Below are 18,222 nucleotides of genomic sequence, written 5' to 3'. Positions count from 1 at the left end.
GCCAGCCATTTTGTTAGTATTCTCTGTGCCCCGTCTATGTCTTACTTATTGTAAAACTCAAGGCTGAAGAGCGGCGTACTCTGCTGCTGACAGCCCGCCTTGTGTAAGGTGCTAAAAATAACAATAAAGAAAAAAAAAAGGTGATCAAGTGTTGCCCTTTTTTCTACATCTTGTGGATGATCATACTGTGTACAGTGTCACTTTGATACTAACCATGTACACAGTACTCCACACAAATGTTCCTTGTTTGACGAAATGTCAGGCGCCTATCCCACATCAACTACTCCGTCGACTTACTCGATCTCAGTCTTGTAGAAAATATTTGGGACAGTTCGGAACAGTGTCCGTTTCATAGTAATCATCAATCTCAGCGTTTCTATTCATCAGTAAGTAGCTTAAACTGGGTATGACACAACTGAAGAATCTTGGAACCTTTGCCTCGCCGCTACGAAGGCTACAGTCGGTTGTGCATCCTGGCTGGGAATTTTTTTTTTATCAACAGTACACACAGCCTTATTTAAATCAAAAGGTGATTAACGTGGTGTGTTACACTGCAACGAATACTCAACAAGGACTCTATACTTTGGTAGAGCAACCTCTTCTGTGAATGAATTCCCTTTTCCTTAAAGGCTGCACCAGATGGAGACCACACCATCTCTTCTTTATGAATGATGATAGAAACGTAGTGCAAATTAGCACTTAGGAGAAGGACTACAAAGTTTTTATTTTCAAGAGCACCATCTGATTTCACATACGTATATTTTTATGTAAATTGAAGCTGGAGGGGGAGGGGGGCAGATAAAGTAAAGGAAAGGGAAGGAACTAATTATATCAACTGCATTGCGAGTTTCTCCGGAATCAGCGGCGATGAGTGAAAATGTGTACCAGATTGGGACTCGAAACTGGAACCTCCTGCTTACCAGTCAGCTGTATTATCCACTGCGCCACCCTGACTCAGTGTTTATCACAAATGTGCGGACTATCTCGGCCCTCTCAAAAAATCAAATGGCTCTAAGCAATCTGGGACTTAACCTCTGAGATCATCAGTCCCCTAGATTTTAGAACTACTTAAACCTAACTAACCTAATGACATCACACACATCCATGTCCGAGGCAGGATTCGAATCTGCGATAGTAGCGGTCGCGCGATTCCAGACTGTAGCACCTAGAACCGCTCGGCCACTCCGGCCGGCCACGGCACTTTCCCCGGCTGACTCACAGACCAATCTAGTGTCACCTACCTGCATTCCCTGTCCAAGTCCTCCAAGCTCGGTCCTTCCAGGTACCCAGTGGAGATGGAACGTAAATGTGCTTCCACACTGAAGGTTGTGGATTTATTGCCAACCAAGGTACTGCATGCACACAATACTTTGTGTACTTTTGATAATTACGTTGTTTATATTTTGCAATTGTTTATTATACCTTCCACCAGGCACACGACAAATAGGCAGTTAATAGTGAAGGTTGCCTCATACGTTTTCGTGTACATTCATCTGGATTTATTATTGTATTCACTGCTATTACTATGTGGCTTGGCAGTTCGTTGTTGGAAGGGAAGATACATGGAGTTTTTCACCAAACCCCACAAACAGAAACACACACCGTGAGATAAGGCTATCTTGAAGGCAAACGGGGCACTGCGAGATCCATATTCACCTTAAGAGCAATCCACTGTTGAGGCAAATCGCTGTTAAGAAAATGACACAGCCCAGTGGTAGGTCAATTGCATCTGTTGGAACGGAGATCGTAAAACTCCTTTTGAACACGTGTTCACGGAGCTCCAAGCATATCTTCTTTGTTCAGCGAACTCTCAGGCACCGTGCTGTGTTGTTGCCATGTCGACGTAGCGCATGTAGGTCATTGGAGACCTTGCTGTGGCAGCCACCACATGAACCGGCTACATAAACATGGCATCAGGGTTAGGATTCAAACCAGGATATGTTATTATATTCTTCTGCGTCCAGTCCAGGATATATTTTTTAAATTAGTTACGGGTCCTAATAGTTGAATGAAGCATTGAGTTTATTTATTCAGTTGTATTTTTCACTAGACATGACCTCCTTCACAATGATTTTGTGTATAAAGTTGTCTGAGCAAGTACTTTTTTTTAAAAAAAAAAAAAAGAAACCATTGATTTCCTTCAAGAAGACAAAAATTTTCTTAAGGACACTGTATGATAAAATAGCTTCAACGAATCCCAGGAAAAACAGAATAATGGTATTTTAAGTAAGATGTTTGCTTTACATATTTAGCAAAGGCAATCAACATCTTGAACTATTAGCCACTCCCTGAATTCGTGTCGAAACCTAAAAAATACTGACGTTAAGAAAATTACAAACATTAAAACGTGATTAAATGCATTTCGTGCACTTGAATGTAATATAAGAAAATACTCCTAACCACAAACTTAAATACAATTCAACTGCCTAGTGGCAAGCAAATTAAGCAAGAAACTAACAGAATTCTTGAAACGTAATAACTTCAACACACCTGTTGTGTACATAACTCACTCCATAATCCCAAGCCACGGTTCCTGCGGCTCTCCCTATCGAAGGTTCAAGTCCTCCCTGGGGCAGGGGTGTGTGTGTGTTGTCCTTAGCGTAAGTTAGTTTAAGCTACATTATGTGTTGTGCAAGCCTAGGGACCGATGACCTCAGCAGTTTGGTCCCTTAGGAACTTACCACCATCATCATCATCCAAGGCAAGGCCTGACAGCAATATTACAAATACGATTAATTCAATGGCAGTTTCCTTCCTCCGTCAACTGATCGGCCCAGACCATTTGCATCGCCAGAAACGGCTTAAATTGCTTGCCAAGTAACATGGAGAGAAAGGTAACTAATTACGGGAGCAGAGGAGTAGTGCACTAAAACAGAGCAAGCTATAACATTACTAAGGAGCAATAGTTGGCCACATCGAAAGCTTATAACGCTTAAAGGGGTGCTTGGCATGTCAGCATTGACACAAGGTTACTCCACACTCTGACAAGATTGAAACCTTAACATACCAAGTTACTACCATTCTGCACTAATAAGCTTCAATGTATGTAATTACAGCAAGCGCGAAAAGCAGGAGAGCGTTTATAGTTCTCAATATTAACAGACTAGGCTATGTAATTCAGTAAACCGAGCTGTACCACGAGGTCACAGACAAAGGTATGCTTGAGCGTTTAACTAGCGTGCACAGTTCCATGCTTTAAGCTCGATTCATGAGAAACATTCACAACCAGCATGTGATCCAACACGAGACTTCACAACCATCCGTTACACTCATATTTGTCCGAAGCGCAGCGTACTCATATTTGTCCCGACCTTGCTGGACGAGGTAGAGTTTGGCAAGTACGAATACAAAGAATGGAAACTCTCGCTGTGTGTGGGCGGGCGGTACCTGCTGACATGTAAGGCCAGGATGGCCTGTCATCAAGGACAACCAAACGAGGCGTATAATATCGTCAATGTACCGCTGTGTTAGAAGGGTACAGCGGATGAGAATCAAAGGGAGTCTACTATGAAAATAAATGGCATCGCATTCCGTTACTCTTGGCTGTCGGGCGGTGCAGCGGCCGAGAACCGGCCTGGTACTCCACTGCTCTCTGGGTCGTCTCCAGATACTCTTCAATGGTCACCGAGGCTCGGTTGGAAGCGGGACTCATCACTAAATACAGTTCTACTCCAGTCAATGAGATCCCAGGTCCGATAACCATCGAAAACGTGCATCGGGATGCCCCAGACAACGGTGGGATACCAACCCGACTGTAGCTCGCCTTATCGCCTGACAAACAGAAGTGATGAGAGTCTGGGGTGTGATTCTTTTCGTAGCAGGGTTCTTTTCCTTCTAAACTGCGACACCCTTACTGCACAGCGGTACGTCGAAGGTGTCTCGGAATTACTGTTTTGTTGCCCTTCATCGTAAGCCATCCTGGGCTTACATTTCAGCGAGTGATCCCTGTAGGCACATAGCGAGAGTCTCCACTGTTTGCCTTCCTGCTTGCAAAACCTCACCTTGGCCAGCAAGGTCACCGTATCTCTTCCAATTGACAAGATTTGCAGGTAGGCAGGGCGCTCCAGCCAACTCGGGATTTTAACGTCCCAGAGCACCAGTTCGACAGAATTTGGTATGATATCCCTGAGGAGAACACCCAACAATTCTATCAACCAAAGCCAAGCGCAGTAACTTCTTACTTAGGGGCCAGAAGTGGACTAACTCTTTATTGACTTGTTCAGATTGTGAAACTTCCCTTGAAAAAAGAATCTATTTTTTTCCGAAATTGTAATCATTTTTTTGTCTGTAAATGTACCTCAGTTCAACCGATTTTCCTCCAGTCCGAATAATTCCTTCGTGGTACACAGTTTTTTTTTGCATAAAGTGTATATTTTTAGTAGGATATTTCAAACAATACTTCAAAATGTATATATAAAGTATTATGGAGAAACAATACTTTAACAGAAATCTTATTCTTCTTGGATGTCTTCAGGTGTGATTCTTCATGTAGAGGGATGTTGGACATGGGTGGAAACTGTCAAGATGCACCGTATTAAAACTCGTCCGAGTTTCCTAAGTGATTTATTATTTCCAGCTATAGTGCACCCGATCCTCTCAGTTTGCGTCACCGGGTGCCGAAATGCTGAGAACACCACTTCGCTGTCTGCGAAACGGCTTGACGCAGAATGGCTGCCTCAGCGACCTGTGCAGTGCACTGCTGTGTGTTGGCCTTGTACGGCCACGGAGTTGTGACGTTGTGATGACCTACCTGTGTTACATCCTCGGTATCCAATCCACTAGGATTTTGATTACCGTCAATTCCCTCTTGGAATTGTCTCTCTGTCTGATCAGAAAGAAACCAACACACTACAGAGTTAAGGCTGCGATGGCACTTGGTACAGAGGTACTCAAAACGATCGTTACTTGTCGTTGCCTTTCCCTAAATTGAGCGACATGCACCACAAGCTGTTCGGCTGATATGCGCCCCTCTTTCCTTTAAATGAACTGGTTTACGGATCTCAGCATACCTGACGCAAGAGTTTGATTTAACAAGGTCAAATTCTGCCTTGGTGAAACTCTAGAGTTGTTTCTGGCCAGTGCAGCTGTGGCTGTGTAACATTAAAATGCGTGACTCCTGAAATTGATGTTGGCAGATGGAAGGCTGGTCGTATTATGTTACATGTAGTTCCATAGATTAAAATTAAGCTCCCCTCGAGCTCTCTATGTTTCTTGAAAGTCTCTTTGGGTTTACTGCGGGATACTAAAATCAACACGGCGGTAGCAGAACACTGCCTAAATGAGGGACACAATATGAAATTTGAGGAAATTGTGGTGGTTACCAACATTTCCGGTTTTTGGAAGTGTCTATAAAGAGGCGATTGAAATTAGGTTGGCTGATAATTTAATCAACAGAGACAATGTGTTTCCTCTTAGCAAGACGTGGAATCCTGTATTATCTGGCATCAAAACTGAACGTTCTTCGGTGCGGCTTTGATTGCGATATATCGTTGCCAGTAGTGTTTCACTAAGGGCGGCGCCACCTCACTATTTTGGAAGGCAGAAACCGTGGTGAGTGGCGCATGCGCCGTGTACTGAACGGTGGTCTATATAGGACGTCGATTTGCAACCTGGCGACGTTCTCAGCGGGACTCTTCAGCAGAAGCAGCATTTTCCTGAAGATGGCGACCAGTTGGATCGCCGAAATATCGAATCGAGTTGATTTTACGATCCGGCAGCAAACCCAAAGAGTCTTTCAAAACTTATTACGCCGGGAAAGCCTACGTAATCACATCTATATGTTGCGCTTCTGCAAATACACCTTGCTCAAAAAACTTGCTACTACTATCAGATTTTCGAAGGTGGAGAAGATCCAGTGCATCCCGACCCGCTCCAGTCTCAATTGTGGCTCCACGATGTCCCTTGGACAGTCTATTTCTTTCCTCCTGGCTAAAAGTAACTGTACCATGCACGTGTCCGGATTGGTGCTTATCACCCTGGCTAGACACGCCGTTACCTTCCCTCTATGGCAGCTCCGTAATTCCTCCCTTGCTATCTCAGCATACCGGCTGTGAACTGCCAAGATCAGCAATACCTCCTCAGTTTTTACTTCTACAAACTTGCTCAGCGCTACCCCTTTCAGTGATCTGAGGACAGGGCTGACCATCACCCCTCCTCCCTCTTCAAATGACTGCTATCCCTAGCAGGCTCACAATACTCGAAAACACATACAATATATGAAAATACAATGCCTAATTAATCTACGCAAACCCAATGATACAAAACAAGAAAACAAACGAAAAAAAACTACAAATACTCCACTACTTTTTGAATCGCAAAGCATCTACACCTACATCTACATGGTTACTCTGCAATTAACACTTAAGAGCCTGGCAGAGGGTTCATCCAACCATTTTCGTACAACCTCTCTACCATTCCACTATCGAATGGCGCGTGGGAAATAGGAACACCTAAATCTTTCCGTTCGAGCTCTGATTTCTCTTATTTTATTATGATGATCATTCGTCCATACGTAGGTGGGTGTCAACAAAATATTTTCGCATTCGGAAGAGAAAGTTGGTGATTGAAATTTCGTAAATAGATCTCACCGCACAGAAAACCGCCTTTGTTTCAGTGACCGCCACCCCAATTCGCGTATCGTATCAGTGACACTGTCACCCCTACTGCGCAATAACACGATACGAGCTGCCCTTCTTTGCAGTTTTTCGATGTCCTCCGTCAATCCTACCTGGTAAGGATCCCACACGGCGCAGCAATATTCCTGCAGAGGACGGATAAGTGTAATGTAGGCTGTCTCTATAGTGGGTTTGTCTCATCTTCTAAATGATCTGATAACAAAGCGTAGTCTTTGTTTCACCTTCCCCACAATATTATCTATGTGGTCTTTCCAATTTAAGTTGCTCGTAATCGTAATTCCTAGGTATTTAGTCGAATTGACAGCCCTTAGATTTGTGCGGTTCTTCGAATACCCAAAATTTATCGAATTTCGTTTAGTACCCATGCGGATGACCTCGCACTTTTCTTTGTGTAGTGCCAGTCGTCACTTTTCGCACCATACAGATATTTTCTCTAGATCATTTTGTAATTGGAATTGATCGTCTGATGAGTTTACTAGACGGTAAATTACAGCGTCATCTGCAAACAATCTAAGGGGGCTGCTCAGATTATCACCTAGATCATTTATGTAAATGAGGAACAGCAGAGGGCTTATGACACTACCTTGAGGAACGCCAGATATCATTTCTGTTCTACTCGATGATTTACCGTCTATCACTACGAACTGTGACCTCCCTAAGAGGAAATCACGAATCAACTCACACAACTGAGATGATACTCCACATGCACGCAATTTGAATAATAGTCGCTTATGAGGAATGATATCAAAAGCCTTCTGCTAATCTAGGAATATGGAATAGATCTGAGATCCCTTGTCGACAGCACTCTTTCCTTCATGGGAATAAAAAGCTAGCTGTGTTGCACAAGAACGATATTTTCTGAATCCATGTTGGTTATGTAAGAATAAGTCATTTCTTCAGGATGATTCATAATGTTAGAGTACAGTATATGTTCCAAAATCCTACTGCAAATTGAGATCAGTGGTATGGGTCTGCAATTCAGTGGGTTATTCCTATTTCCTTTCTTGAATATTGGTGAGACCTGTGCTACTTCCCAGTCATTAGGGACAAACCTTTCGTCAAGTGAGCGGTTGTATATGATTACTAAAAAAGGTGCTATTGTGTCTAAATACTCTGAAAGGAACTTGACTGGTGTACCGTTTAGAGCGGAAACTTGCCTTTCTTAAGAGATTTGAGTTATTTCGCAGCACCTAAGATATCTACTTTTATGTCACTCATGCTAACAGCTGTTTGGTTTCGAATTCTGGAATATTTACTTCGTCTTCTTTTGTGAAGGAATTACGGAAAACTGTATTTAGTAACTCCGCTTTAGTGGCACCATTATCGGTAACATTTCCATCATTATAGCGCAGTGACAGTATTGACAGTTTTTTGCCACTGGTGGGCATCCCTTATGAAAGAATCTCTTTGATTTTTCTACCATATTTTGAGACCATTTTCATTGTGGAAACTATTAAAAGCATCTCACATTCATGTTCGCACTAAATTTCGAGCTTCCGTAAAACTTAGACAGTCTTAGCATACGGTACATCATGCTGTACTCTATCTTCCTGGTCTTCTCTGCGCTGAACACCTCTCTTCACTCTCTCTTTCTTCCTCTTCCCTTAATGTGACATGCCTGGAATAACATTAGGACAACCCTTAAATGGCCGCAACCGCCCAATGTATACTATATTTGTTCTAGTTGGCAACTGAAGGTTAACATTAACTGGGGATGTGGTTTCAACTACTTGGTAGGGCCCTTGATACTTCATGACGAACTTCTTAGTTTTCCCTTTTGGCGTATAGGGGCTGGATAGCATTACCCATTGCCGTACTTTATACAGAGGTAAACTTCTTTTGCGCTTCACTACATCTTCCTGCCTTTCCAGAGCCTTCGTATTTGCCTTTTGTACCCTTTTCCAAACATCCCGAATCGTTCTTGCGAATTGATGTACAGATTGACCAGTCTCTCCTTTCGGTAGCTTCACTAAATCAAACGGTGATAGCATTTTTCGCCCATACACTACCTCTTACAGAGACAAACCGGTATTGGTATGGACTTTTGCACTGTATGTGCATTCAATATGCTTCAAATACTCGTCACACTGATGGTGATGAGAATCCACATAACAACTCAGCATCTTCCCGATTGTTTTGTGTACCCGTTCTGTCCTTCCGTTCGCTCATCCTCAACTTCTTTACATTCAACAATTTACACAGTTACTTCATTAAATCTGACATTAAGTTGGTCCCTCGGTAAGTAATTATTATCGCCGGTACACCAAACTTCAAAATCCAGCTATTTACTAACACTTGCACGACAATTGCTGCCTATTGATTTGGCATAGCGACCATCACCATGCCTCGATAAATGGTCTATTGTTGTCAGAACGAATCTGTTCCCTGAGGGTGTTCGACTAAAAGGTCCTAAGACATTAGTTCCCATCATACACTACTGGCCATTAAAATTGCTACAGCACGAAGATGACGTGCTACAGACGCGAAATTTAACCGACAGGAAGAAGATGCTGTGATATGCAAATAATTAGCTTTTCAGAGCATTCACATAAGGTTGCCGCCGGTGGCGACACCTACAACGTGCTGACATGAGGAAAGTTTCCAACCGATTTCTCATACACAAACAGAAGTTGACCGGTGTTGCCTGATGAGACGTTGTTGTGATGCCTCGTGTAAGGTGGAGAAATGCGTACCATCACGTTTACGACTTTGATAAAGATCGGATTGTAGCCTATCGCGATTGCGATTTATCGTATCGCGACATTGCTGCTCGCGTTGGTAGAGATCCAATGACTGTTAGCAGAATATGGAATCGGTGGGTTCAGGAGGGTAGTACGGAACGCCGTGATGAATCCCAATGGCCTCGTATCAGTAGCAGTCGAGATGACAGGCATATTATCCTCATGGCTGAAACGGATCATGCAGCCTCGTCTCGATCCCTGACTCAACAGATGGGGACGTTTGCAAGACAACAACCATCTGCATGAACAGTTCGATGACGTTTGCAGCAGCATGGACTGTCAGCTCAGAGACCATGGCTGAGGATACCCTTGACGCTGCATCACAGACAGGAGCGCCTGCGATGGTGTACTCAAACGAACCTGGGTGCACGAATGGCAAACCATTATTTTTTCGGATGAATCCATGTTCTGTTTATAGTATCATGATGGTCGCATCCGTGTTTGGCGACATCGCGGTGAATGCACATTGGAAGCGTATACTAGTCATCGCCACACTGGCGTATCACCCGGCGTGATGGTATGGGGTGCCATTGGTTACATGTCTCGACCACCTCTTGTTCGCAATGACGGCGCTTTGAACAGTGGACGTTGCATTTCAGATGTGTTACGACCCGTCTCTCTATCCTTCATTCAGTCCCTGCGAAACCCAACATTTCAGCAGGATAATGCACGACTGCATGTTGCCGGTTCTGTACGGGCTTTTCTGTATACAGAAAATGTTCGATTCCTGCCCTGCCCAGCACATTTTCCAGATCTCTCACCAATTGAAAACGTCTTGTCAATGGTGGCCGAGTAACTGGCTCGCCACAATACGCCAGTCACTACTCTTGATTAACCATGGTATCGTGTTGAAACTGCATGGCCAACTGTACCTGTACACGCCATCGAAGCTCTCTTTGATTCAGTGCCCAGCCATATCAAGGCCGTTGTTACGGCCAGAGGTGATTGTTCTTGGTACTGATTTCTCAGTATCTATGCACCCAAATTGCGTGAATATGTAATCACAATGTCAGTTCTAATACAATATATTTCTCCAATGAATACCAGTTTATCATCTTCATTTCTTCTTGGTGTAGCAATTGTAATGGTCAGTAGTGTAGAAAATGGAAATTTCACTTCCGGCAAAAGTTGTAGATATATCTGTTCCCGACTCAGATCTGCTCTGCGCACGTGGTGTACAATTCTTGACGTACTGATCCACATCTAGTTTCCTACCTCCACCAAGACCTCTCCGCCACTCTCCTATTCGTCGCTCAACACCCACAATGACCAGATTACTCGTGATCATATGCTTCCCTTAAAACCTCATCTCTTAGTTTCGCTGGCACTACTACCTATGGCCGTAACTTCGTTTCCCTGAATAGAAGACTATCATACATATTAAACTTTGGCTGTGTCCTATACACTTTACAATCGTTGTCAGCATCCTGTAAATCTTGCCAAATTGCTAGGTCACAACCTTTGACTTCTACTTTTGCCACCATTCTACTCAGTTCATCCACGTTACCGTGCTTCTTCGTAGGCTTGTGCACCACCTTGTAGTCGAATTCACTTAAGCCTCATAGCCCACCTAGCGAGTCTAGTGGAAAGATCTTTCAACCCCAACAACCACTTCAACACTACCTGAAATCTTCTCCCAATATGAATAACATTTAAAAATGTGATTTCATAGATTATGCTAAACATCTCCCTCCCGGTGATTAATTCCTCTCTGCTGCATTCAACTACGTAGACAATAGACTACAGGATGTTCTTTCCTACTAATTTCCTAAGAATACACCCTAATGCTTGATTCGATACATCGCATGCTAGAATGAATTCTTTTCCAAAATCTGGAAACAAAATACCGGAATCGATGTTAACACTTCTTTCAATTAGTCAGACGCTTTCGGACACTCTTCTGTCCACTCAAATTTCACACCCTTCTGTAACAATCACGTCAATGACTGTGCTAAATCTGCAAAACCCTTCACGAACTTTCAATAGAAATTGCAATAATATTCTGGAGGTGAAATAGTCCCCCATTCGGATCTCCAGGCGAGGACTACTGAGAAGGACGTCATTATCAGGTGAAACAAAACTAGCAATCTACAGATCGGAGCGTGGAATGTCCAATCCCCTAATCGGGCCCGTAGGTTAGAAAATTAATGAAGCGAAATGGATAGGTTCAAGTTAGATATAGTGGGAATTAGTCAAGTTCAGTGGCAGGAGGAACAGCACGTCTGGTCAGATGATTACAAGTCTAGTAATACAAAGTCAAAGAGGGGAAATGCAGGAGTAGGTTTAATAATGAAGAAAAAAGTTTGAATGCTGGTAAGCTTCTATGAACATCATAGCAAACGCATTATAGCAGCCAAGATAGAGACGAAACTCACTCCTATCACAGTAGTACAAGTTTATATGCCAACTAGCTCCGCAGATGAGGAGGAAATGTATGCTGAGGGCAAAAAAAAAAAAAAAAAAAAAAAAAAAATCACATCGTTGAGGGATAGGAAAATTTAATAGTCATGGGGGACTGGAATTCGATAATAGGGAAAGAAAGAGAACGAAAAGTACTAGGTTAAAATGGACCGGGAGAAAGGAATGAAAGAGGAAACCGCCTGGTAGAATATTGCACAGAGCATGATTTAATCATAGGTAATACTTGGTTTAAGAATCGTGAAAGACGGTTGTATACGTGGGAGAGACCTGGAGAAACTGGAAAGTTCCAGATTGCTTATATTACGGGAAGATAGAGATTTTGGAACCAGTTTTTAAGTTGTAAGACGTTTCCAGAAGCAGATATAGACTCTGACCACAAATTCTTGGTTATGAACTGTAGATTGAAACTGAAGAATACCAAAAATTTTGGAAATTAAGGTGATGGGACCTAGATAAACTGAAAGAACCATACGTTCTAGAGAGTTTCAGAGAGAGCATTAGGGATCGTTTGAGAAATACAGGGGAAAAGAGTACAGTAGGAGAACAATGGGTAGCTTTGGATGATGAAATAGTGAACTCAACGGAGGATCAAGTAACTAAAAACACGAGGACTCGTAGAAATCCTCGGTTAAAGTGCAAAATGGCTGAACATGAATGGATGTAGAAGCATATATCACTAGTGGTAAGATAGATACCTTCTACAGGAAAATTAAAGCTACGTTTGGAGGAAAGAGAACCACTTGTATGAATATCAAGAGCTCAAATGAAAACCAGTCCTAAACAATGAAGGTAAGGCAGAAAATTGGAAGCGGTATGTGAGAGTCTATACAAGGGAGATGTGCTTTAGAGTAATAATATGGAAATGAAGATGAGAAAGGAGATGTCATACTGCTTTAAGAAATTGACAAAGCACTGAAACATGAGCCGGCCGCGGTGGTCTAGCGGCTCTGGCGCTGCAGTCCGGAACCGCGGGACTGCTACGGTCGCAGGTTCGAATCCTGCCTCGGGCATGGGTGTGTGTGATGTCCTTAGGTTAGTTAGGTTTAAGTAGTTCTAAGTTCTAGGGGACTTATGACCTAAGATGTTGAGTCCCATAGTGCTCAGAGCCATTTGAACCATTTTTGAACTGAAACATGTAAGTCAAAACAAGACCCCGGGAGGAGACAACATTCCGTCAGAGCTGCTGATAGCCTTGGAAGAGCCTCCCAGAACAAGACTCTTCCATTTGGTGAGCAATATGTACGAAACAGCGGAATACCCTCAGACCTTGAGAAGAATATAGTAATTCCAATTCCGGAGAAAGCAAATGTTGACAGGTGTGAAAATTGCCTAACTATCAGATTAATGAGTCATGGTTTCAAAATATTAACACGAATCGTGTACAGAAGAATGGAAAAACTGGTAGAAGATGACCTCTGGGACGATCAATTTGGATTTCGGAAAAAATGTAGGAAAACGTGAGGCAACACAGAGCCTACGACTTCTCGTAGAAGATAGAGTAAGGAAACACAAACCTACGTTTATAGCATTTGTAGACTTAGAGAAACTTTTTGGCAATGTTGACTGGAATACTCTCTCTCAAATTCTAAAATGGCAACGGTAAGATAAGAGACCGAAAGGATTTTTACAATTTGTACAGAAACTAGATGGCAGTTATAAGAGTCGAGGGGAATGAAACGGAAGCGATGGTGGAGAAGGAAGTGAGACAGGGTTGTAGCCTGTCCCCTATGTTATTAAATCTGTATACTGAGCAAGCAGTAAAGAAAACAAAAGAAGAAATTGAAGTGGGAATTAACGTCCAGAGAAAAGAAATAAAAACTTTGAAGTTTACCTATGACATTGTGATTCTGTTAGATATAGCGAAGGACCGGGAAGAGAAGTTGAATGGAATGAACAGTGTTTTGAAAGGAGGATATAAGATGAACATCAACAAAAGAAAAACGGGGATAACAGAATGTGGTCGAAATAAATCAGGTGACGCTGAGGGAATTAAGTTAGGAAATGAGTCACTTAAAGTAGCAGATCAGTTTTGCTATTTGGGGAGCAAAATAACTTATGATGGTTGCAGTAAAGAAGACATAAAATGTAAACTGGCTATGGCAAGGAAAGCGTTTCTGAAGAAGAGAAACTTATTAATATCGTGTATATATTTAAGTGTCGGGAAGTCTTATTTGAAAGTATTTTTATGGAGTGTAGCCATGTGTGGAAGTCAAACGTGGACGATAAACGTTTTTGACAAGAAGGAAAGAGAAGCATTTGAAATGCTACAGAAGAATACTGAAGATTAGGTGGGTAGATTATGTAACTACTGAGGAAGTACTGAACAGAATTGGGGAGAAGAGATATTTGTGGTACAACCCGACTAAAAGGTGGGATCGGTTGGTAGGACAAATTCTGAGGCATCAGGGGATCGCAAATGTAGTATTGGAGGGAAGCGTGGATGTAAAAATCGTAGGTGGACACCAAGAGATGAATACACTATGCAGATTCAGAAGTATGTATGTTGCCGTAGTTACTTGGGGATGAAGAGGCTTGCGCAGGATAGAGCAACAAGAGAGCTACATCAAACCAGGCTTTGGACTGAAGACCACCACAACAACAACAACGAGTTTCATTATATCGTTCTTCGTGAATTATACGTATGAGCAGGTTATGCCACACTAAGGATCGTTGACGTTCGACCGATCACTGTTGATTAAGATGGAATGGTTGGTGGTGAAGTCTAAGCGTACATTATTTCGTTAATAGGGAACTGACATCCTTGTAACACCTGCTTCTCCATAACGCTCATCATCGTCACCATATTATTCCCTCCCTTATTGCCTTCCGACAACAGTTTCGCGACCCTCGATTAGATGACTAGAATGTTGAGTTTTTGGTTTATTTTCAGGAGGATGAAGTATTGTTTTTGTTGTTAATTCCCCCTCCCATAAATCACCAGGTCCCGACGGCCTTCGGAAAGAATTTTATTTACATATTAGGTATCTCTTGAACTCCACTTTTAGTAACATTTTCAACGAAATTTTGCAGGGCTCCAAACTGCTGTACTTGCGAACTTTATGGTGAGGAAAATTGTTATCATTCCGAAGCATCATGGCCGTTTAACAGCGGATAATTTTCGTCCCCTCACGTTACTCAATTTTTACTACAGAAATGTTGCACAGGCTGTAAACGGCTTGGTCGTATGATTGATAAAAATCAGCGTCGCCTCATTGGTCGTACAATTTTGATCCAGGTGACAGAATGTAGGGGGCGGCTGTTTCGCCTGTTCAATGTGCTTGTGCCTCCTTGGAATTTTTGTGCCATTTGATCGCGTTAGTCACTCACATCTCGTTCGCTTATTGGAGATTGTTGGTTTTAACGCTCCTACATGTGTTGTTCTTTCTAACTTCTGAGATGGTCAACGGTCGGTTGAAGCCACCGGTTTTTCTATGTCCGGAAGTGCCTCAGGGCAGTCCGCATTCTCTCTTTGTTTGTCCATTCTCTTGAACCGTGTTGCGGCAAGTCGCTAATCGGAATTCAGATCTAGAACTATCAGGGGGGAATCTCACAGTTGGGTCATATGTCGATAACGTTGTGTTCCTCCTTCGACGAATGAGGAAGTCCCATTCTAAAACAGATAGCTGAGGATTTTTGTCGTACTCCAGGTGCTCGGTTAAATGGAGTCAAATGCCGATTGGTCAACCTACGCGGCTTCGTGGACGCTGTCTCCCTTTGACACATTTAGTGCAGCACTATACATCTGTGGTGGTTGTCGCTGATCATTGCCCACTGAAGATGGCAGCTTTGAACTGGAACTCTATTACTGCTAAAATTCAGGCTGCTGTACTGGAACATGAACGACGCTCGCTTACCATTTTGCCAAATGTACTGATATTGGTTACCTAAATTTTGTGAGGCGTATGTTGTATAGTACAGATCTGTCCCTTACCCAAAACAGAAGCGAAAAAATTGCAATAACTGTCTGGTTGATTTATATGACGATGCCTCAAATGGAAGAAAGCTTGCTTGCCTCTATGAGATTTCACATGTAAGGTGACTGAATTGTATGTCCGACGCATGATACTGATTGTTTCCTGGTAACTGTATACTATCACGTCCCCATTCTTCTCTATCGTACAGTCGGTGAGTCTTGCGTCGCCTGTTGAGATTGGTCGCTGTAGTCCCACATGTTCGTTGGAAAGTTGGGTTCCCTATTGGCGTAAATGGCCCTTATCATATCTCGTTTGTTTCTTTAGCAAGATGTTTCATTGATCGTTTTCTCTGTTATATGTAGGGGGAAAACAGATCCGCGTTTAGACACGTGTTTTTGCCCTTTAGCTGTTTGTTGCTGCAGTTTTATTTAAAATAGGCGGTAAAGCGTGTGCCTCTGAAGCGAGAGACTGTATGAAAAAAACAATCTGCAGATAAACGCGGAGGTCGTAACAAAAAGAAAAAGTGGTGAGGGCAGCTCACTTTTACGCGAAGGACCCAGGTTCTAGTCCCGGGGCTACCAACAATTTTCCGTGGTGGGAGGTACTGGAGAGGGTTTTACTCAGCCTCGTGATACCAACTGAAGAGCTGCTAGAGCATGTAGTAGCTACTCCTGGTCACAAAAACTTACAACCGCCAGGGGAGCGGCATGCTCACTGCACGTTCCTTTGTACTGCATCCTTTGCCCTAGGATGACACGGCTGAAGGTCGGTACGGGATGAGCCCTCTGGGGTTTGTGAATGGAGTTAACATATAAGAAAATTAAAAAAGCTTTCGAAGAAATAAGAAGCAGCTGTACAACAATCACGAGATCACATGTCAAGTAAGTGTTGAGCAAAGCCTGGAGATACATAACTGTTAAGTCTTTCGAGGCCACTTGTTGACAAATTGCCTATTGTCTGCTGTCTCGGGTTCTTCCGTCGAACTTCGTTTGATAATTTTTCTGACATTTCGCAAGCACGAGTGGCTAGCATTGTCAAAGCTTCATCTTCAATTGCTGGTGGTGAACTGGAGTCGCGCTCGTGGACACAAATTATATGTACCTGGCGCGCCAATGTCCTTGAGCTCTCCGTTGGACTATGGCGCGCGAAGTACATATAGTCTGCGGCGGCGAGCGCGACTCCATTCCACCAGCAGCAGTGGAGGTAGAAGCTTTGGCAATGCCAGCCACTCGTGCTGGCGAAGTGTCAGAAAAATTATCAAAAAATGTCAGCCGAAGAACCCGAGACGGAAGCCAACAGGCAATTTGTCAAAGAAAGGAAGGTCGGTGGACGTAATAGATAAGCCCACTGGGCACCATATTAGACATTCCTTAAAAATGATCATTAAGTGGATTCAGCTCGATCTAGCCTTCTTGAGGGCTCTCTTAGTCGGCGAGCTCAGATCATTATCTACATTAGTGGCACCGGTACACGCTGTTCGCGTCATGTCTCTGGGGAATTAATATCTCACTGTGTTATTTGTTATACAGTTAGTATTAGGAAAGTGTCACACAGTGCAGATGGGCAACCTGTTGGCAGGGCATGAGCACAGTCGAAGGGCAGTAATTACGTATGTTATTCTGTAGGTGCGGTTGCATCTCGAGCCACTCACTCACCTGCATCTCTGCGATCTGAATGTCTTCCACCGTGACGCCCAGCCGCTTGCTGGCGAATGCAACCTCTCCTGGAGTCGCAGGTTGGAAGCTGCAGGTGTAGCTATCATGCAGTGACTCTGTAAAGTAGAAAGGATGATCAAACATCGCCAGAAGAAGGTGTTAATAGCTACATTTGTTAAAGAGACTGAAAGATCGGAGAGCTTCTGGGAAGAGTGCCGTGTCTCTAATAATTGGGAGAACAAACATATTTCTGCAGCAATTAGAACGAGGTGTCCTATTCAAATGTCGTGTCAGCGTCAGTTAGTGACCGGACGGATACAAATGGCATTGTGCAACAATAGTGACTACAATAGTTACACTTCCTGACAGTCCGCAGCTTGTGGTCTCCCGGTCGCTTTCGGAGCACGGGGTCATGGGTTCGATTTCCGGCAGGGTAAGGAGTTTTCACCAGACTCGAGATGACTGGGTGTTGGTGTTGTCCTCATCATTTCATCATCATTCCTGAAAGTGGACAGTTTGGACTGAGTAAAGGTTGGGAATTTCTACGGTTGCTGATAACCGCGCAGTTGAGCGCCCTGCAAACCAAACATCATCATCATCTTCCTGACAGGAGAACAGGTGGTACGGTACTTTAGAAATGTGACACGCTCCAAGCAGTGCCACAGTGAGCCATCAGTTGTATGTGTAGAGCCGGCCAGGGTAGCCGAGCGGTTATAGGCGCTACAGTCTGGAACAGCGCGACCGCTACGGTCGAAGATTCGAATCCAGCTTCGGCCATGGGTGTGTGTGATATCCTTAGGTTAGTTAGGTTTAAGTAGTTCTAAGTTCTAGGGGACTGATAACCTCAGAAGTTAAG

The 18,222-nt window shown here is 43.3% G+C and overlaps 1 protein-coding gene across 1 annotated transcript in view; it reads right to left on the bottom strand.

The window, feature by feature from the left end:
• LOC126188720 (clavesin-1-like) overlaps positions 1–17,510 on the bottom strand; it is a 177,915-nt gene extending 160,405 nt beyond the window's left edge. Inside the window, exon 1 of the mRNA XM_049930328.1 lies at positions 17,367–17,510. Within this exon, the coding sequence (XP_049786285.1) occupies positions 17,367–17,510 (144 nt within the window). The remainder of the gene's footprint in view (positions 1–17,366) is intronic.
• Positions 17,511–18,222: the final 712 nt, after the last annotated feature.

Source organism: Schistocerca cancellata, chromosome 5, assembly GCF_023864275.1.
Source record: "Schistocerca cancellata isolate TAMUIC-IGC-003103 chromosome 5, iqSchCanc2.1, whole genome shotgun sequence".
NCBI lineage: Eukaryota > Metazoa > Arthropoda > Insecta > Orthoptera > Acrididae > Schistocerca > Schistocerca cancellata.
The sequence above is the reverse complement of the archived record's forward strand: the minus strand, read 5'-3'. Positions and strand labels throughout refer to the sequence as shown.